The sequence below is a fragment of the Phalacrocorax carbo genome, chromosome 6 (assembly GCF_963921805.1).
Source record: "Phalacrocorax carbo chromosome 6, bPhaCar2.1, whole genome shotgun sequence".
In the NCBI taxonomy this organism is placed as follows: domain Eukaryota; kingdom Metazoa; phylum Chordata; class Aves; order Suliformes; family Phalacrocoracidae; genus Phalacrocorax; species Phalacrocorax carbo.
This window is the reverse complement of record NC_087518.1, coordinates 52,945,686-52,968,370: the sequence shown is the minus strand read 5'-3', so window position 1 is coordinate 52,968,370 and position 22,685 is coordinate 52,945,686. Positions and strand designations below refer to the sequence as shown.

The 22,685-nt window shown below is 37.2% G+C and overlaps 1 protein-coding gene across 1 annotated transcript in view; it reads right to left on the bottom strand.

Annotated features, from left to right (window-relative positions):
• The window catches only part of AK5 (adenylate kinase 5), a 96,689-nt gene that overhangs the window by 20,732 nt on the left and 53,272 nt on the right, over window positions 1–22,685 (bottom strand). The window contains exons 8-10 of the mRNA XM_064455332.1: window positions 20,654–20,730; window positions 5,943–5,985; window positions 4,797–4,841 (exon numbers count right to left, since the gene is read on the bottom strand). Coding sequence (XP_064311402.1) covers window positions 4,797–4,841; window positions 5,943–5,985; window positions 20,654–20,730 — 165 coding nt within the window. The remainder of the gene's footprint in view (window positions 1–4,796; window positions 4,842–5,942; window positions 5,986–20,653; window positions 20,731–22,685) is intronic.

Genomic DNA, 22,685 nt, shown 5'->3' with positions numbered 1-22,685 from the left:
TGAATTAATGATGCTAGAGGGAGCTGGGACTGCTGCTGGGAGTGAGCAGGGACAGGAACGAGCAATGTGAGCAGTTCATGAACCAGCTTTGCTGCCAGAAATATTAATAAAGCAGAAGTGTCACACAGACTGGGATGTCTCTATTTTAAACTTGCAAATCTGATGATTTATCGTATACCAATATACTATGAACACTTACATAAAATGCCAGCAGCAGAATTTACAAGAGTCCCACCATTCATTTAAAAATATTTCAATTTTAGACCTTATTTTCATAATGAGTATAATGGAAAAGTGCTTGCAGGGGAAACCTAGCTGCACAACGGAGCCTCAGAAGTCAGAACTGAAATCAAAATAGCCCCAGTCAAGCTATTCTTATGTTCAAGCTGTGATTTTGGAGGACTTGGATCAGTTTGGCAACTCTATCAATGCTACTGGATTATTTATACAAACAAAATAAGCCTTAGCTTCAGAATGTGGCATTTGAAGGTTTCTCAACAGCACTTCATCTGTTGTTCATGTATGATTTCAGTCTGAGAGAAATCATATAGGAATTATGCTGTTATTTAACAACAACAACAAAAATACCTCAAGTTTTTCTGAAAGATTATTTTAATCAAAACCCAACCATTGGTACACATTGGCAGAGTGATGTGATGTCCTCGGACATCACTGAGTTTTCATCTGTCTTAAAGAAAACATGGAGTTCATTTCATGGAAAGTCAGAGAAAGCAGCTTTCATCAGCTTCTACAGCTAGCACTTGGACTGACTGGGGTTTTAGTTATCAGTACTGCTCATCCTGAGCCTATCTGGTTGTAGAAGGAGCTGTAATACAGGTACTGTAGAATAATTTATGTTGGAAGGGAGCTCATCTGGTAAAACCCTCTACTCAAAGCAGGGCTAAATTCAAAGTTACATCAAGTCATTCAAGGTCTGACATACCTTGGACAAATAAAGACCGTGGGGTTTTGTGGTTGGAGTTTTTTTATATGCACAAGAATTTAGCATCTGCTGCTGATAATGTTTTACCTGTAAATGTAGTTGGCGATAATATTTTCAGGGTGTCAGCTGAAAAGCTGGTCTTATCTACATTGAGCTTAATCCAGTATCAGCTTTTGTTCATCAGCAAGAATATGACAAAGAGTCTGCAGAGGAAATTGGTTATATTGACTAAGTTTTAAACACTACATCTAAGAGTAAGCGGGGAGTTTGTCTCTGATCCAAAGTACAGAAAGATTCCTGAACACTTTCTGCTTTGATTTCAGCATCAACCAAACCCAAACGTGGCCATGTTTTATGAAACCCCTGTGGAGGGCAGGGAGGAATAATGCTCCCAGTAACTTCGTGTAGGACACTTTTCTGGATGTGATACAGAATACCACATTAAGAATTATAAAATCATACATTGTTCATTGTGCTTAAGATTTTACTTTTCATGTTGCTCTGATGAAAAAGGGGTGGTTTTTGGTTGATTTTGGGTTTTATTGTTTTTTTTTTTAACTGACTGGCAATAATTACAGTTTCAAATATTAGAGCATCCCCCAAATTTATCTTTGCATCTGTTTATTTTTAATTTTCTCTTGAATTTTATTGTACAGGCTAAACTGAACTTCATTTTGCCTCTTTTATTACCCTGTTATCTCCCATATTTTTGACTTGCTCATTCTATGTCTCTGCTTTGCTGTCTAGATTAAAACATTGACATTGTTGCTTAATTAATCCAAGTTGACTGTTATTCCAATTAATTCCTGCATTAGCTCTAATGTAAATCTTTTCTAATTAGATTTTTTTTCTTTCCCTTTTTGGACAATTTTCAAGAGAAATTAGTAGGGGAGGGAATTGTCTGGTTTTTTTCCCTTTGTCTTATAAACAGTATCTCAATTTGTCAGCTATGGCAGATGGTGTATTTATTTTAATTAGTTTGTAAACTACTTCAAATGCACATCTTTAGAACTCTGGTTTTAAAACATCTTTATAAGCATCTTATTATTTCCTCATTAATACATCTGTGTAATGAGTAAACATTCCTAATGACACCTGAGACTGAGACAGCTTTTCCCACTCAAGTACGTGCAGCAGCATGCTCCAACCCATCTTGTCTGCTTTGTTTCTAGTCAAGGTATCATGGGCTGAACATCTCTGGCACTGCCCACTGCAGTGGAGTACTTGACCACTGAGAATTTGTGGTGTGTTTTTCTTTTTAATTCTTTCTCCGCCCTGTGTCATCATCCTCCCCCCTCCAAGCCCTCACAGTTTTGCTCTGCTCCTGTGAGACTTCTTCAAAGTTTTCTTTTGTCATTGTACAACTCAGTGATTGGACTTCACCCCTTGACTGATGTGTAAGACAACTTTACTGCCTAGGAATATGGTATGCATTTGGCTAGTGGGTATAATGTTAAACCTGGAGCGCATGTGGGTCAACAGGTGATTTGGGCAGATTTACTTCTCTGAAAAGGCTGTAAGAAAAAAAATCTTGTGGCCACTCCAACCTAGTACCATCAAGAAACCTGTCTCTGGGAAATACCATTTACCTTCACTACCTAGGTGGAGTAAAATCAAGATTTTGCAGCCAAATGAGCAGCTGTGGAGATCCCATGTTGGTCACATATAAACAAAAATAAAATTAAAAAATACCCTCACTCTTCACATCAGGGAGGACAAGGGGTCAAGAAAGGGAGATTTTGGGAAAAAGCATAAATTATTTTATGTAACTTGTTGACAAGTAACACATGTTTGGACTTAGTCAAACTTTTCATCATAACATTTTAAACTGAGAAACCTCACACTTTTGATAAAGGAGAATTTTCCTCTGTTCCTAGAAAGCATTTACTAGAAAGTCTGAGATGGATTTAAGAGCAGGAATAAATAGGGAAAATGTGTGTCTTCGGTTTTAAACTAGAGGATGGCTAGTAGGTGGCCTATAAAAAAATTATAAATGAAAATTGGAAACAACTCTTTGGAAAAGCAAAAGCAGTCCAAAGGTAAATGAAAAATATGCCTTAACACGGACAATTTCAGAGGCAAAATTCCTTTTTTTTAAAAAAATCTGTTTGTACAAATCCAAACATAACTTTCCAATAAGATATGTGAGGCAGAGAGAACGAAAATTTGTCACTGTAGCAAACAGCAGGAAGATGTACTTCAGTAACCATGGAATTCAGGTTTGCTTAAAGGCTGAAAATCAAGCGTTCTGTATCCTTCCCTTAAGAAAAAGTCTCAAATCAATTCTTCAATAACCTAATTTTACTTTTTCAAACACATAATGTCCACCATAGGTTTGCAATAAATTAAGTCAGCTTGTATTTGGTATAAGGCAGGGTGAGACGGAAGTACAACACATGAAGATGCTATCTTTTCACCAAATCCTGTAGGGCGGAAGGAAACTTTTGGGATCTAGTCCAACACCTCATTACAGCAGGGTCAGCTAGAGGTGGCTGTTCAGGACTCTATAGTCTTTCTGGGCAACCTGTTGCAAGGTCTGACCCCCTCACAATAAAAAAGTGTTTTCTTGTGTTCAAATTTCATGTATTTTTAAGTTGTCCCCATTGTCTCTTGTCCTGTCACTGAGCAATACTGAGAAGATTCTGGCTCCCTCATCTTCATTCCCTCCCATCAGGTATTTATACATATTGATAGGATCCCCTGGAGCCTTCCTTCTCCAGGCTGAAGAGTCCCAGCTCTTTCAGCCTCTGCTCACGCGAAAGATGCTCCTGTCCCTCAAACACCTTTGTAGTCCTGTGCTCGACTTGCTCCAGAAGGTTATCTTTCTTGTACTGGGGAGCCCAGAACTGGACACAGTACTCCAGGTGCAGCCTTGCCAGTGCTGAACAGGGAGGAAGGATCACCTCCCTCAACCTGCTGGTATTGGAATGTTTTTTTTGATGCCTCCTGAATTCCAAATAAAACTTCCATTCATTTATGATTAATTTCAGAAGTCAGTTGGTTTTTAACTTAGGAAGAAGAATGTCTAAAGTGACTTGCTTTTATGTAAAATCACCCATGTTTGGGTATCTATCTTTAGGTCCTTGGAAATGTTTTGTTCCTGCTCTGTACTGTAAAGCAGTTGTGAAAAATTCTCCTTGATAGAAAAGCAATTATTCTTTCCAAGTATCTAGTACCAAGCTTTATGCTGAAACTTGAAATCTTCTGGTCATAATTTGTTTTAAAAGACTGTTCAAAGTTTTTGCTCATTATATTAGTCAGATTTCTATAATAATGGGTATTAACAAGGTACTTTTCCTCTGTGGACTTCCAGAAAGCAAATATAAAGTAGATCCTAGACATGCAAAGCCTCACTGCGTGCTAAGTATCACGCATGGTGACTAGCTTGTTGACTTTTTAAAAATGTGTTGAGCACATGCAGAACGCAACTCTGAATTTACAAAAGTTGCTTCACAAATTAAGAGACCTGATTTTTTTTAACTTAAACCTTAAAAATCTGAGTTACAAATCCTATCTAGTAACATTTTAAATAATACTGGTGAGGCAGCTTTGCTGTGGGAGATCACAAAGCACTGCTGTAACTGCACAAGAACTTAGGTAATTTTGAACATGTTCACACTTAAACATACCTCCTGCTCTGAGCTTTACACAACTGTTGTTAGCATGGTCACACCCAGGTTAATAACATGATATAAATCTTAACTCCCTTTCAAAAGACTAAACCACCATTGTAGCGTAAATACTCTTAACCAAACTGTTCTGCTAAATGTTAAAAGAAATCATATACTTATAATAAAAACTAAGTAACAAGCTGATTTTCAAATGTAGCAGTTAGATTAGGAATCCTACTTACCGATTACAAAAATTATGTTTGATTTCCTCAGATCTTCTGAAAAGTCTAAAATGAAAATAAAAATTCTTTAGTTGGCAAAAGCTACTAATTTTAATCTTAGCTACTTTCCACACTGAATTGTGTAACAGTCATGCAAGGTGACCTGATTTTACTAGATTTACTTTCTGCCATAATGCTCTGCATTCCAAAAGGAGCTATTATCCACAAGCCTGCTTCTCTCCCAGTTTTGCAGCTCTCACTGCAGATATGATAAAAATATTTTACCTGAAAATTAGACCTTGCACATACCCATCAGTTCTTTAAAAAAGACGAAAAGGGGGGGGGGGGGGGGGGAAAGGAAGCAGATGCATCCTGATGTAATAATGTGCCTCCTGAGCAACTGCATTTTTCTCCGAGTATGTTAATACATTATAATTGCTATAGAATTTTGTCCACATCCCATTCAGATTTTATACAGTGCACTGTATCTGAGATATAGACTTTAATTCCCCTGAGCCTCAAATTCAGACAAATAATAATAGTCTTAAATGAAATCCAGGTATTACTCTCATTTTAGCACCAAAACTAATGTACTACAGCTTTGCCTTTTTCCTGAAATTGTATTTTTTTTTAAAAAAGCAGTTCTTCCTAGTCTGAGTCCCAGTCAGACAGGGACTCAGAAGGCAATCTTGCACCATCTGAGCCTGCTGGAATTTTATTATATCTTGATTTAATCACTTACAAGACACATGCATTTACCACAGTGTTTTGTTTTTTATTACGTGGTGTGTACATCTCTTATGACATAATATCATCAGCTGTAAAAGGTTTTGATTAATCCCTTCATTCCTCTTAGACTCTTAGCAGCTCATACTTTCCAATAAGCTTTTTATAACGGCCAATTTTTGAAAACACATATGAGATCTGATGCTGATTAACAGGAATATTTCTAATAATTTTTGATCCACTGGTCTAAAGAGTTGTAGAAATGTCTTTCACAATGTTTAATTTTCATTCAGAGGCAATTCAAATGATAGTCCTTTGAGCCATAACTTTCACAATATAAATAACCTGAATTCACTCTACCTTCCAAGTAACTGTTTAAATACAAGGGGAAATCAAAGCTTTCAAAATTAAATTGCAAATGATACTGAAAAAGAAACTCACCTCCTGTGCTCTCATAACCAGAAAAACTTGACTGATCCTCCTCCTGTTAATTAAGCAATTGATAAATTGAAATTGATATTCTGCATAGTTTGCACTTCTTATTAAAATATACATATAAGCAGATATATCTTCTCCATAATCTAACCTCTCAGTTTTAATCTATGTTGACATACAATTAACAATGTCCCAGAAATTCTGTTAGTACTTTTTCAGTTGGTAGAAGATGAGCATGTTCTATGACGTTGGTATGAACACGAGCATCAAGACAACTTGAGATGATTAACTGGCCGATATTGTTTTTGTGATGAACAGCTTTTTCAGCATCCAGAATATATAGATAAGCAGCCACTGTGTGTGCTGGATTGCTTCTGAAGTAAATATGGAATGATAAGCTGTTACTAGCAGAAAGGCAATACTGGAGTAAGAAGTAGAAGTGAGCTACAATATAAAGATGAAATTAGTCTTTGGTCTAAAACAACTTGCATGTGTTTACCTTCAGAATGCAACACAAACTACAAGTTGTTACAGAGGCTGCTGAACTACAAAGAGGGACTACACCAGGGAAATGGGGAACCTGGCATGTTTTTTTTTCCTGATACTTGGCCACTTGCAATTATTTTGTCACGTGCTGTATAGCACATCCAACAAGGAATTACAAATACTGGCCATCAAGAGTGCTGTTCTTATAAATCAGAATTATACATGTGCTGGACATAGTCTAGGTTATGTAGTGTCAATATACTCGAACCATCAGTGCTTTAATCTAGTCTATAAAATATCAGTAACAGCATTGACACTAACGTGCTCGTATTACATCATCAGTGTGTAATATCAATATTGAATACCTTATGCTAGTCCTCTCAAAATAGCATAGGGTTATCAAGCTGCAGTTTCTTGCAGTTCTGCTTCAGTATGCTGTCAGAAATAGCCACTGTTAGAAATTTGTAGAGCTGCATGAATAGTTGAAGTGAAATGAACAGCATGGTGAATAAAGCAGATAAACTACTGGCCATTGTAATTTGCAAGGCTCTTGCACTGCCCTTGTGGGTTTCTCCTTGTGCTCCCACTATCACTGAAACAGAAGTGGTCTTCATTAGGCTGCAGTACCATTGTGTTGGCTACATAAAACATTTTCATTTTTTGATTCACAGTAATTCTTAGCCTATTACGCTGCAGCAAGAGAACTGCCATCTTACCAAAAAAAAAAGGGGGGGGGTGCGGGGAGAGACACAAAATTAAAAAAGCAACTGGATCCCCTAAGTTTACAGGAGAGTATTTCAGGGAAAAAAAAATAAATTCAAATAAGAGATTAATCTCTTTCCTACAATTCAAGTTCAGTATTAACCTTACATGCTTTTTCTTTGATGTAATAATACAATGCAATATTTGACCCTGCAAATAATATATTATATATAAAAGGCCTGGTTTTAGATTCAGCTTCTTCCCATGCCTTTGAAGGTTTATGGATCAAAAGAATTTTACGCATAAAGTTTAGAGTAAAGTTTCTTTAAAATAAAAATCACAGTTGCGAGTTTATGATCAAATGAAAGAGGCACTGTTCATTTCAAGTACTGCTTTGTTCTCCCCTACAGTTGCAGAATGAAACTGCCTCTGTAACACTGGTGGGCTGCTCAGAGCAGCAGGTGATAATAAAGGTCAGTTTAAGTCAGGAACAGCTCTAATTTTTTAGAGCTGAAATATGTGAAAGCTAGAGATAGAACTGAATCTGAATAAGCTATCAGCTGCTTTTATTTGACCAACCATATCTGCTGTATCAGAACAACAGGTTGACTAACCAACAAGCCGTGCTCACATAAGGAACAAATGCTATGAAAAGCCACTAAAGTGAATTCTAATTACAAGCACTGTAACGATTTTGTACAATTAGAAAAGCAGGTAAACAGGAAGTGTGACATTGATCAGAACCCAGAACATCAAAATAATGAATTCTCATTCCATCTGTAACTGCTCACTTTTCAGGTGCAGAAGTACTGTTTTCAAAATAATAGCTTTTTTTTCTACACACTTTTTTTTTAAAGGGCATCTGCTTCATAATTCTATAACTTGGCACACAGCTTGATGTGAGTGGGACCGCCACCCCAGCTGAACTTCCATGACAAAATAAGCTTCCCCATATTTCAGAGAATAAGTAATTCCATAAAAACACTTTTTCAGACAGAATTGACCTAGCTGGGGTTGAAAGAGGTCCTGAAAGCCTGGCCTCTAGGGGAGCTGTAAGAAAAGTTAGGAGGAAGAAATTAGAACAGTTGGCTGCAATTAATTTGGTTTTGATGACAAGGTATTCCTACATGGTTTTCATTATTCCGTACTTAAACTTGACTTAGAACCATTTCCCTTCACCCCTTTCCTCCCCGTCTCCTCAGAAGTAGAACCCGTTTTTTTTGCTGGTCTGGGTGAGGAGCTAAATTTGCGGTTTGGCTTGCAGTCCCTTGTAGAAAGAGACAGAGAGTGGCGTCCTGGTTAATGCCAGTCCCCTCCTATTTATATTTGACAATACCTATTTCTAATTGTGCCTTTCTAGTAAGTAGGTCTCTACACTGTGAATGCCCTAACCGATATTGGCCTGAAAGCAGTGCTCTGCCCAGTTACCAGAGTGCTTTGGAAAATAACTGTTGGATTTAGCAAGTGATCACATGAGGAAAAGTCCCACCAACTACTAGATTGCTAATAGTATTTTCACCACACTGCTGTCAAGTAAACAGTGCTTTAGCAGCAGAACAGCCTCTGTATTTGCTATATAGCTGTTTCCATTTAGTTGACAGCAAACTGAGGAAGATCATAATCTTATACGTAATGAAGAAAGGTAGGTAGTCTGTAATTTCAGATGCCTTTAGAGCCAGGTTATATCTACAAATATTATTTGAAAACATATCAATCAGTGGGGCATAGCTGACCATGTAACTGCTTAAACAATATCAACAGTACATTAAAATGACTGCCAAATACAGAAGTTTGCTACCTCTAAAGAATCTCTCATCTGACATTTGCCTTTAGAGTTGGAAAATGCAGGCTTCTGACTGTATTCAGGCTTCTTGTCATTTAGCTCATGATTAATAAATATCTGACTAGTAGCAGGTACTTCATAGGTTAATGAGTTTATGTTACTGCCTGTCATTGTTAGGTTGTGAAGTAACTTCCATAATAAAACAAACTGACTGTAAGTCACAGCATGTAATAAGGCAATGATACAGAATTCTTCAGATCTTTGAGTTTCACTACTAATGAATTAGGACTCTTAAGTCATATCACTTTAAAGAAAGCAATAAAACACTTGTTTTTATCTAATGATGGGACATTTTCTTCATTAGGATTTAATCACAACTGATGTGAATGTTTGTTACCTGATGAAACAAGAAAGCTTTTCTGTCACCTATGAATAATCTCTGTTCCAGTTCGGTGTTTGGTTGTTTGTTTTTTTTTTAACATGGAAAACTAAAAAATTCTGTCTTATCACCTTCTTGTTGCTTGAATGCTTCATGAGAATAGTGGTGAAAAGTGCCTGCCACATTTTATAGACTTCTAACAGATATAACAGGAGTTCCTCCTTAGAAATTATTTATCCCAAAAAGGATAAATAATCACGGATTAAGAAGAAAAGAAGTAGCAGAGTGAGACTAAATTTAAAATACTGCATGATTGTTGCCTAAAATTATGCTCAATTTTCAAGATTGAATTTGAGAATGTAAAACAAATAAAAACGACATCTTTATCTGCCTAAAAATATGTGTTGAGAATTGATGTTAATGTGTAAGCAAAAAAAAAAGAGGCAGCATAGACAAACATAACTTTAATACAAAATGACAGGCAAGTACAGGCAAAAACTGACTATGCAGATTTACTGCGGCGAGCTCATCAGCATCCCTTTGATGGGAATGTAGGTATATAACCATCAATTTGTCAGCACACTGTAGTCATACAATTTGCTGCTGTTAGGTATGCAAAACACTTGTACTCCAGTAACATTGTATTTCTTCAAGGAACATTACAGTTCCACATAAATCTTCCCAGTACTTCCTTTGGGAATAGAGGCAAGGGCGTTATTTCCATTTTAGCAGAGATATTAGGTGACTTGTCAGTATAAACACAGTTATATATGGAAGCAGAACTAGGTTTAGGACCTAGATTTCCACTTTCACCTCTTTAGCTTGTAGTATGTTTACTTTGAATGCTTAGTCCTTAATAAAGTAATATTAAATGAAATCTCAGATGTTTGCAGATGATGCTTCTACATCTAGTATCCTTAAAAACAATGTTAGCGGTCAATTAAATAAACTCTCTCACTGATTAAGAATAGTTTAGGGAATCAGAACACGGTATGAGATCTCTGAGCACTGTCTGAGTATAAAATTTCTCTGCTTCAGCACAGTCCAGTCTGTCACAATCTGTGTGGTTTTAGAGTTTCACATGTGTTTGCAACTGGATTTAACAGGCATATACCTAAATCACAGGGGATGGTCTTTCAGATTAGATGTGTGCAGCCTCTGTTTATAAAAATGTAGTTATCACTGAGTGGTGTCCTTAAGTACACTGCAAAACGTAAAGACCCTGAGCAAGCTTTAGCTAGGTAAAGTTAAACCTCAGAAGAAATTGGGGCTAGCTAGAGCTCAGTTGTGGAACTTGTCTTTTAAATTCCCTTTTTCTTCCTGTAAGAGCAAATGTTTGTTTTTGATGAGACACGCTGGGTTAGCTGCAGGTTTTATGTATGGGCAGTGGTCCCTGGGAACAGATTTTATGAGCCATACAGTTGCTTGCCATTATATTTGATTTATGATTCAAATCACTTTTTGAGGCTAAGCAGTTTGCTGACAGCTGAGTGTTACAGTTTGCCTCTAGAAAGCAGGTGTGGCTGTGCTCTGACCTCCTCTGGTCCAGAACTAATGAATATGTGTAAATAAGATAAGAAACAGTATGAACACATTCAGGCTTCACAGCTTTTCTTTCCCCAAAAGGCATATCTTCTTATACAGTTCATACTGCTCAGCAGAGTGGAGTTATTTGTGTCAAAAGGGACTAATAGTAATTAAGATGAGAGAACAGTGCTAGTGTTGTTTGAGGTGTTTCTTGTTTGTTTGGAGTGCACACAACTAGAAAGTGCAAAAAAAAAATAATCACTGTAATAGTAGCTATGAAATAGTGACAGATTATTACATCGCTATGATTCCCTTTTACTTTTGGGTTTCTACCAAAGACAAGAATCTCTATGCTATTATTCTTTTAAAATAAACCTAATAAAACAAATTTATACCTATACAGAAGTAGAGATTAACTAATTTTTAACACTTGTAAACCAAGTTCAAGTTATTTGGCTTTTAAAGAAATGCAAGATTTCTTAGTATTTTTCATTCTTGCTGTTCGATAGGACGGAGAAGAGTATCTATCAGTAGTTCAGAGGAGAAAAATCTAAATCTGTTTGCTATAGTGTGTGGGGTTGGGTTTTTCACTTCTGTAGGTTTTTAAAATGACACATACGTGATTATTATGCACAAAAATTAAAGCAAAATTTTTTTAGTTTCATATTTATTTCCAGACAGTAGAAAACTGAAAAAAATTTCAAATAAATTAACTTTTAAGGGCAAACTTACCAACCAAGGCATGCATTAAGGGCACCCCTTCCAGCATGATAGCAGCATTTTGCATGATCAAAGCAGCCTTAAGACTGTTCTGGTAAACCAAACACTTCATTTGCAATTTTTATGTTGGGTTTAAAAGGCTGAACTAGAGGGGAGAGCATTATATCTAACTTCAGGAAGAACTGGGGCTTGATTTTTAAATATCTTTGTGTTTTGAAAACACTTGAGACATTTGACACCCATATTATCTGTGCATAGTTATTATCTACTACTCATTTTAAAATACTTTTGTCACGTACAGTATTCAGTTAGTTTTCAGTAGGCCTACATCTATAGAAATTCTTCGCAGAAGTTATCACTATTTTTCCTTTGGCATTCTTCTTTTCTCTAAATAGCCCTCACTCCTTAAATCATTCTTCTCTATGTGGAGTATTTATGCTGCTTGCTATAAATTCTCTCAGGGGCTTTTTGTCACATCAAGCCACTGCAGCAGAGAAGTGCAGCAGGGGACCTTCAAGTGCATTTGAACTGCAAATGCCGCCCTGCTTAGCTCCTTTTCTCAGACTGCTAACGACAATGCTCATGAATGGATCCTTCAAATCATACACCACTGGCACTATGCACAGAGTTTCTCTGCCCTGAGCTGTTACATTGCCTTCTGAGGGGTGGAATTCAGTGATTTGGGGGGTTTTGGATTTGGGTTTTTGGTTTGTTTTTTGTGGTTTTGTTTTAGTCGTTTTGGTTTGGTTTTTCGTTTGTTTGTTTTAAACTTCAGATGTAAAAGGCTTTTCTGCAGGCCAGTCTCAATTAAATTTCCAAAAAGAAAAAGATACAAATACTTTGATAAGATTCAGTTGTGGTGGAACTCTGTAATTGTTTCTCTTGGAAGAACTCAAAGTTCAGGGTGTTACTTTCCACAGATAACCTACAAAATGTTATGCTTCTACTTCCTTGCATCGCCATGGCATCACCCATTTATTTTGTTAACATGAGCTCCATTATTTTATGAAAATCAAGCTCAATGACAGGCACAGTAACCTGTAAGTAGTAACCTGTCATTAATTTTAAAGATTTGTTACAGGAATACAAAGCATCTTTAGGAATATAAACAGCAAACGAGTCAAGGGCAGAATGTTACTTTCACTTGTAATCTGAATTTTCTAAAGACATTTAATTTTCTTTGAGATATATGTATTATTTCATTCTTTAAGATTAAACTGTCCTCTGTTATATATGTCTACAATGGACTGTATGCTCAAAAATGTCTTTTCTATCGCTTGCTCCCCTTCCAAGCTCTTTCTAGCCTGAATCCAGTGTCACACATTGTAGCACCCACCCAAGATTCTGTACAGTAATGTGTTTGATATAAAGCTCTGTTCTTTACCTTACCAGTCATAATTTAGCACTGCCGGTGAAAAAAGAGAAAGAGGTTGTTTAGTTTCAGTACGGCACCACAAAAATGAGTAAATGACTCTTCCTTGTATGGCAGATGATTAGGTCTTGAGACAGTGAGTAAGGGCTGCTGGCATTTCTATGACTTGATCACATTAGCCGTTTACAAAAAAGACACATGTACAGATAAATAATTCGCAGACACATAACACACAGAATTGCAGCAGAGAGAAAGAGGGAAGAAATGCAGACCCAGGAAATGTAGCTAATGAGAACAGACCTTTTAAAATACGGAAGTTGAGCATAGCCTGAAAGATCTTGGCACAGAGGAGGACAAGAATAGGGTGTTGTAAAAATAAGACCAGCGTGGGGCCTCAGATCCTATGATTTGCAGCTATTACGATAAAAGTTGACAGCTGTGCTCAAATTTTACCTCTTAAAGACCTCCTCTGCTTAATGTTTGACCAAACATATTCTAGGTTTACTAAAACACCTATTTATGTTTTATTAAGTAGTTTTATAACTTTCAATAAGGAACTTTTACAGTATTTATACAGAACTTCTCTGTTAAGAAGGAATTTAACGATGGGAAGAAACAGTCCATTGATCTGAGATGTACTACTGTGAAGGAATTCCAAAACTAGGCTACTTCTCGCTCCTTATGACTGGTATTTAATCCCAAATTGACTAAATTTGGCTGCACAATCATGGGATACGTAAGGACTAAAAAGGCACCAAATAGGAAACATATGGCTTCTGGAAAATACATGGAGGTTGGGGTTTTTTAAAGTGTTTCCAATGTACCCAGAGAGGCCACTCTTCTGCTTCAATACAATACAAATAAGTTATTTAAAGAGCAATTTTTTATCCCATATAGTAAACTCGCATCCTTGCAATCACTGCAGTTAAATATGTCAAGGTAAAAATCTAGTATGTACATTGACAGTGATTAAAAATATGAATATGCTCTACAGAAAGCTGTTTCTTTTTCAATGCTTTAAAATATAGGAATTGTTGCTACAAATATTTTTAAGGAACGGCTTTGGTAGCTGTCTCTAGGGATGCTGGGCTATGGGAACAGAACCTGTTTGCAGCCCTGAGTAAGGTACCTAAATCTAGGAGGTGGGGGGGAGGGGAAAGGTTAAAATACACCTTTGCATTTCATCATCAGCTTTAGGTGCAATATGAAATATTCTGATGTGTATCCTATTTGCATCAACTGTGTGGGATACTTGATATTCCCCAAGAATTATGCAGGTTCTCTGGGCTGTAAAGGTAGACACGTAAAACACAGAACTGATAAAATGAGCTGTAAAGTTCTATTTTGTGCATGAAAAGATAAGGCCTCAGCTTGCCAGCGGAGGGGCAAGCTGGTGTGAGGAAACGGGGTACGCTATCCTAGTGCTACTGCCTAGAAGAATGAGGGTGACATACCGTGAATTGTAATGCTTTTTACTACAGACACCTTCCACAAGCCACAGAGAAGTTACAGCAAAAGTATTCAGTGGAGCATAAATGCAGCACATCTTGAAAAATGATGCTGTCACTGTTGTTTAAATCTCCAGTAACTCACATGAGCTCACCATCCTTGTAACCAAGTCCTCGTGCCCTGTACAGCTCACCAGTGCTGCAGGCAGCAACTTTTTGTTCAAAATCAGAAAAGAAATGGGGATGCAAAGACTTCGACTAACCTTGGCAGTTCAGTCCCCCCTAATATATGTATCATCAGAAAGTAAATCCAAATAACATCTGTGAAAGGAGGAGCAAACAACTGTTGCTGGCATTCCAAAGAAGAAATGCAGATTAAGTCTACAGCAATTTTTCTTGCCCATTTCATCGTGGTTTGCATGGGAGAAAGCAGAGCAATAGGCTTTCTTTCACATGCCTTTACTACAGTGTACAATGGTGATTCTAAAAGAGAAAAATAATTCTTCAAGCTCACAAAATTATATAGAAGAACCGAAATACACTTCGTTTGAGCTTATTAAGGGAGCACTCTGTAACAGGCAAACTGTAGTACTTTGTTTCTAGAACTGATTCTTTTTTTTAAGCATTTAATAGGATAGTTTCCATGGCAACTTGAACTGAACAGATTGTTCATTGACTTCAGTACATTTCTATTAAACATCTTTTCTCTGTAGTTAGGCCTGCCTCTCCAGTTCTTTCACTTCTTTGGATGCTTATGCATTATCTCTTTTTGCAGATATCCTTAAACTAGATTGGATTCCACCTTTCTGTGCTCTTTAATAAAAACAAATGTTATGGGAACAGAGGTACACAATCATTCTCTGAGTTTCCTAGAGTCCATTTTCTTTTTTATTGTGTACTCCTGTTTTCATCAGTTTCCCTATAGAACCAGAATGTATAATTCAAACTGATACTGCTGCCTATCAATGAAAGAGAAATGGACACCACAGAAATGTTCAGCATTAAAAGCCCAAATGGCTTCTGGATACTCTTAGTCATTTTTCTAAGACCTGTAACAACTAACGCTGCACAGCATATATGAATAACACTGCTGTTATACCAGAAGTTTCTTACATCCTCAGGTAAAGACAATGCACATGATCAATACAGCACATTCTAGATCTGACCCCTTACAGAATTTAATCAATATTTATGTAATTTTAAAAGATAGATTTAGAAGTCCCACTGAAAATTTCTTCTGCTAATGGACATGTGTAGTTTGCTCTTTGTTGTAATGTCGATCTCTGGAGCACTATGTCTGAAGGGTTAAATAAGTTACTTGGATTGAATCTTTGATGTAGAAAAAATTGAGTCAAAACACAGTGACAACTGATGTGAAACACAGTAAATGGACGAAAATGGTCTTTAGTTTAATCCACAGAGCTGTAGTTAAACGAGGATTTCATTTTGCTATTTCCCATCAGTTTCAGAAATATCTGTGTTCTGCTTCTGCACTGAAAAGACTTTCAGGGCTTTTCATTTTTTCTCTTTAATATTGACATTTCAAGCTATGATAATCAGGGAGGCTGGAAATATTGTTACAGTCTTGGTAGCAATGGAGCCAGTTTTTTCTAAGTTCACTTAAAGCTTTCCTCCTGCTCCCCTAAAGCCTAGATTCATATGTGCTCTGGGTGGGAAATGACAGCGAGACGCAAGAAGAATTGTCACTACATGGCAACAACTTTTAATCAAGAGCTTATTTCCTCTCGTTAGAATGGGAGGAAGTTTCTTTGAGGGCTTTTCCCCCCCACTTCATTTTGGTTTTGCTTCTTGCTTTTCAAGTGAGCTGTCACATTTTCTAATTATAAAACATTCTGCACTCGCAGCAAAGATTGGGTTACGCAATTTTCTTAATTCAATAGATTGCTTGTCACTGCTGAACAGAAAGCCTTTTATTATCTTTCAGTCTTTTTTACATCTACTTTTCCTAGATCTTTGACACACGTGGGGGGGGAAAAAAAAGGCACCCTCTCCTTTGCATGTGTCATTGCTTTTATCTAACTGCATAAGTAAATGTAGTCTTACACTGGAAGGACATGAAAATGCCTCAGTTTTGAACTGGTAACTTTCTTTGAGGCACAAAAATATGTTTCCATGTTTTGTAGATGTGAAATATATTCTCTCCCTGCCAATATTAGAAGAGGCTCAGTATATTTGTAAGGTTTTTACTTGAAGTCTACCTGATTTTAATGTTTCCTAAATTTTAAAGTTATCAATTCTGTAAGCACTTGTTCAGGAGTGTATTCATTCTACTGTATGTCTACTGTCTGACTGTATGTTTTAACTTTTTCTCTAATTAGTCTAAATATTCCTCACACTAGCTAAGGTTGTCATGAAAGCCTTGTTTTCACAAGAAAATAATTGGATGCTCTTTTCTTCTGGAACTCTTTGATAGGACTCACTCATGCCAGTTTTTCAATACTCCCTTTTGGCCTGAATGCACTTGAAATAAGCCAAATGGTAGGTTTCTAATTAAAAATCCGATTCTTAAAGATAAAACTTGTCTGATCTCTGGCAACAAGTAGCATTATATTGACAGCCTCTCTGGCAAAGTTGAGAAATTGAATGGCAAGTATAAATGAACACAGTGAGCAGTGAAAACCTGCATCACACTTGAGAGCATTCCAGCAGCAAGAGACAATCCTTATTAAACCAGATGCTAGTCACGACATCAAGTTCTGCAAATTGAGAATATTCTATAAAGCTCATTAGAAGCTGTGCTGTTGGACCCAAAAATGATTGGTCCAAAAGGTATTCCTGATGTCTTAATGTGGGTGAAAATATCTGAAACTTATCAGTTTACTGTGCTTTTACATTTTTTGATCAAATCATGAGTAGTGTAATCGTTATCCCAGAAAAGGCTATAGAGAGTGCTACCATGTGGAACTTTGGCTTGTTCTTCCACAAGGCATTCTCAATGAGAGGTACTGTCCATTTTTATTTTTCAGAAGAATATATTTTGGGCAGTCATTCTAAAAACCTATATTATTCCTTCTGCAATACCGTATCTGACAGCTCGGATCTGAGAAACAGAAAAATAGTTATTAGTGATTTGGATAAAAAAATTGGTTTTGGTGTGGGTTTTTTTTAAACAAACAAAAAAGTGTGTATTTCCCTCCTGCTTTTCAGTGCTGTAGGAACTTACTGATTAAAAGTGTTCTAGTTCTTGAAGCATTCACATATATCCAGTAGAAAACAATCAGCTTGCTTTTAGTTTAGTTAAATGAATTTAATGGAATGTTCATTTATAAAATGTACAACACAAAGCTTAAGCTTTTTCTGAGTTATTTTTAATTCAATTTACACTGTGTACTCCTCCAGAAAAGCCAAATCTTAGCCTGCGTGACCGTTGCTTTTTCAACAACATGTACCAAGTGTTTCTTGAAGCACTCTGCTGTATTTTGGAGCACTCCTAGATGAGCTGATGACTACATCAGTAGCTGGAACCACACCACTCACTCTCCTTGTTCCTACCAGTAAGAGAGGTTATTCTGGAAGAAGTAGCATACATCTGAAGAACTAAGACTCTTCTTTGTTGGCTTAGTTTACACTGGCGATTTTCCTGGCTCATTCCAAGAATGAGGAAAATGCAAAGGTATCTGTGTATGTCCAATTCAGCTGTGCCAAGTGATACTCATCCCCAGCTGTGGCTTTGTCTTCAGTACATGTTGTGTATTGCTCTAACCCCCAACTCCTCTTGTTCAGTGACTACCAAGATGTTCTGCTAAAATTCAGCCATTTTTAGCAGCTCAGCTGTGTAAGGTTGCTTAGAAACCAGCCTTCTTATCCCCCACATTCTCATGACAGATTTCCTATGCAATAACATCACTGCATGACACATTTGTATCCATACACGCGTTCCTTTCCCACTTGAGATTCTCTGAGTAAAGGTTGTTGGTGCTTCGCACAATTCGTAAACAGCATGTGGTAAATCACTGGAGTATTAAATCACTGCCACAGTCAAAATGAGCTCAAGTTTTGAACATGAGCAGTTCCTCACTCCTGAATTTAGTTATTGATCTTTACTTCCTGAGAGTAATTTTTGATGTTGTTTTTCAGACCGGGTAGCTAGACAGTATTATGACTGTATGGTAATCTCTGCTCCCTTCTTTGCTTCTGCATATAATACTTGCTTGCATCCTTTCAAAATTTAGATGGGCTTTTGGTCACAATTGTTTTTCCTTTATATTTTCTTTATATTTGTACAAGGCATCTCATATGAACTGGGTACAGAAATATTGATTAGTAATAAAATATTTCTAGTTTTTAAAATGTCACTAATAAGTATCAAAGATATCAACTTGCAGGTGAAGACAGTCATTGTCAGCTACTTCATATTTATGTATCTCTCTTTGAGGAGTTTTTAAGCACTGTTTTTACTTATTTTCTCCTTCTCTGATAAAAGTATTGCATTCTTGCCAGAATGTCAATGTGTTGGTCTGGGAAAATAATGAGAAAAGCTAACTGTCACATCTGGCTGAAAGAATATTTGCTATTGACAAGGACAATAAGGTCCCATCATAGTCGTCTTGTTTAGTGTCTTGTAAGAACCTCATGCATGCAGCTCATTCAAAACTACAGTCAGTGCTTTTATGGACTGTGCTGTATCATCAGTGAACCATATAGTTTGAAATTTTGAATTAGTATGATTTTCATACATTTCTTTTTGTTAATTTTATTTTGTAACTATAAAACTTGTGCTTATTATTTGAACAGCATTTCAAACATTATGAATCAAGAGTATAATTTCTTTAGTGTTCATATTCTGCCAAAAGAATGCATTTAGAACTTTGTTAAAATGGAAAATTTAACATCAACATAATCCAAACATGATTTAAATACACATTCTGCTTTATAGGGCATAAAGGCCTAAACCCTGCAATAAAGTAGTAGTACAGTCAAGACAAAGATGATGAGAAACTTAAGAGAGTTTCCTGGGGTAGAGAATGTTGTAAGAAGGTTTTATGAAAGAATGGGATTTCAAATGGGATTTGGAGACAAAGGCGAGCTGTCTGCTTGAAAAAAAGCCAAACTGAAACAACTAAGCCCAAAAGAACAGTAAAAGCATCATAAATTAACAGAAATTAATAGAGCTAGAACATATAACATGTTGCAGGTGAGGACAAAGTGTTGCATTGAATACTGTGAAAGAAAACCAATGAATGAACGGATGATACTGAAATTCAGTTTTGTTGGTCCTGATTTTGTCAGTAGCTTTAAAATTTCACAAGAAAAGGTATCTTTTGCAAATAATGAGGAAAGAGGTGAACATTCACGACTGCATTTAGTTGAATGATAACAGAAACACAAAATAACACTCTTTGCCAAGCTGTTCACAAATCTAGAGAAGTGTTTCTGGTATTCATGAAGAAAATGCAAGCAGAGTCATGCAACGTGAAAGGCAGAAAGCAAAACATACAAAACCACCATCCTTAAGTGGCGGTGTGATAGGCAGATGGCTTAAAAAAGATATCTTTTTTAAAATTATAAGTCATTCTTTTAATGTTTATACACAGCAGAGTAACATTAATAATAACACTTATCCTTAGCACAGTACCCAAGCCACAGGAACCTCCTGTGTTCCAGTTTTGCCTCTTGTCCTGTCACTGGGCACCACTGAGAAGAGCCTGGCTCCATCTTCTTTGCACCCTCCCTTCAGATCTCTGTACACATGGGTGAGATCCCTCCCTGAGCCTTCTGTTTTCCAGGCTGAACACTCCCAGCTCTCTCAGCCCTTCCTCACAGGAGAGATGGCCCAGTCCCTTAATCATCTTAGTGGCCCTTGGTTGGACCCTCTTAAGCAGCCCATATGTTGTACAGGTGACCCAGAACTGGACACAGTACTCCAGATGTGGCCTTACCAGTGCTGAGCTGAAGATTAGAGGGAAAAGATGTATACAACCTTTCCCCCCACCCCCCAGCATTCTTTCTTCCTATGTACAGGGAAAATGCTATCAAAATTTAGTCTTTCGATGTGGATAGAATAGGAGCAGTAGAAAGTCTGGTTTCAACACGTTGTAAGCATTTGTTGTTGTCAGCAATACTGGAAGATATAGGCACTTAATACCACAATAATATTCACTATTTTCTCATAACCAGAAAGCAACCTCTGTGTATCACTGATTTACTTATATTGCACTTGAAAAGCCCTTTGGCTTAGGTACCCTTAAAGTTCCACCACTTTGTTCTGACAAATTGTATAGCACAGTATGTACATAAACTAGAAAACTCTTTCGAGAGGCCATATATACATAAAATTACCTGGTCTTCAAAGTCAAATTCTGTATAAACAGTATCACCAGAATCCATAATCAGACTGCAAGGAAGTTCATCTGACCCTAAAATAGGAAGGAAAATTAGACTTCAGAAATGGATTGGAAATTTTCACTTTATGTGATGGAACACTAAAATATTTCCAGTTGTCTGTATGTATGCAAAAACTGTGATCCAAGGAACCATTCAGATGTGGTAGACTACCCAGGTGAATGGTATTCCATTAACAAAGCATTCAAAGCATCTATATAAGCTACCACAAATCTTAATAAGGAATGGTTATACTAAAGGGTGAATTGTTTCAGCTAGATTGCAAATTTATTGGGCAGGGTGTTCCACATGCCATGACTTGCAATTGTAAAATTTCCACAGGGATCTTGGCTCAGGAGAGAATACAAACCATGTTTAGGAAAGAAAAGGAAATACTGACTAATTGGTGATTAGCAGATAAGGATCCTGGAGTGATAATGATGGGGGACCAAAGCTGCATGCTTCCAGCAGCAACAGTTCTCATTCCTATCCTATCCCTTTCCACGGCAACAGCGTGGCTCTGCCTCTTCTCCTTGTCATCTTCCTGTGGCAAGATCAGCAAGTCACGCAGCGTCTTGCACTTGGATGACAGCAAAATTCTGTTGCTGAGAAGCCTTGACCTGGCTGAGCTCTACAGTTTAGCTTCAGCTGAACTGCTGAAGGTGCAGGATAACAGAAATTGGGCTTGGTATTTCACGAAGTCATGTAGTGGAGTAGTCATTGCTAAACCAGAATGAGAGGATAAACTACTAATCATCTTTCAGTATACACACAGGAAGGGTGTGGCACGGACATCATATTCATATTCTGGCATTATAACCCCATCAGACTATCTCATTCTTGGGGAAGAGTCTCCTGTGCCCTCCAGATGGAGCAGCCCTAAAACCAAATCCTGCACGTATTCAACACACATTAAAACGTCAATAGGCCTGTGACTATAGGAGTATTTTTACAACATTATTAAAATGAGAATAACAAAAATACTGTAATGACACACAGAGATCTAAAACTTGTAACCAGCCAGTAGCCACAGGTGACTCCAATAACCGTCTTCATGTGGGGAGCAACAGGTAACACCGGGGAAGTATAAGATGTGCTTTCTTTTGTGCCCTCATGTCCCCAGTCAGATCTATCCCCACATCACTGATGAGGAAAACAACTCCCTCCCTCTTGGGTTGCAGGTGTCTCTACCTGGTATGATGTTCCCACAAGCACTGGCATTGAGGATACATAGTTCTAAGACTATTGCTGACCTGGAGTTGTTTTCTCACCATTAAAGATGTTTGTACGGCCAGCTCTCTGTAACAAGCACAATCAATAACAGATTTTGTGGTTCAGTTTGTGCCAGATGCATTTATCTATTATCTGCTTTTGTTTGCTTTTAAAGTTTACTTATTAATAATCTGTGTAGGTGGGGAACTAAACATCACTAAGAGAACAGAGGAGAGGAACTGGATGTCATGATGACTAAACCCATAACTGCTTGGTAGAGATGATGATTCCAGGGCATCTTAATTTGCAATCCATATTACAGTTGCTGCCAAACCCACCTTTGATGCCACTCTTTCGACCATGTAGAGGATACTAGGGAAAGACTTGGGTCTACCGTCTGCTGGTGGTTTTGGTTTGTTTTTCCATCCCTGCCCAATGTTCACGAATACTTTATCAGATTGCTATAAAAAAAGGCAACCAACCAACAACAAAAAAACCAAACCAAAACAAAAAACCAGAAAGGGATTATACTCTTGCTACCGTAGAATGTCCTACATATACATGCAGCATGTTCTCTGCCATATACGCTTTATGGTCTTTTGAAAATACCTGTCTGTAAAAGATATATGCAACCATATAGATTTACAACTGCTGAGAGAATCTTAATTTTTTTGATTTATTTTACACAGGTGACACCTCACTCTTAACATTGTATCATTGTTGATAATATAATTTAACTAAGCCTCAGTTATCACCAGCACTGGCCCACCTTGACACA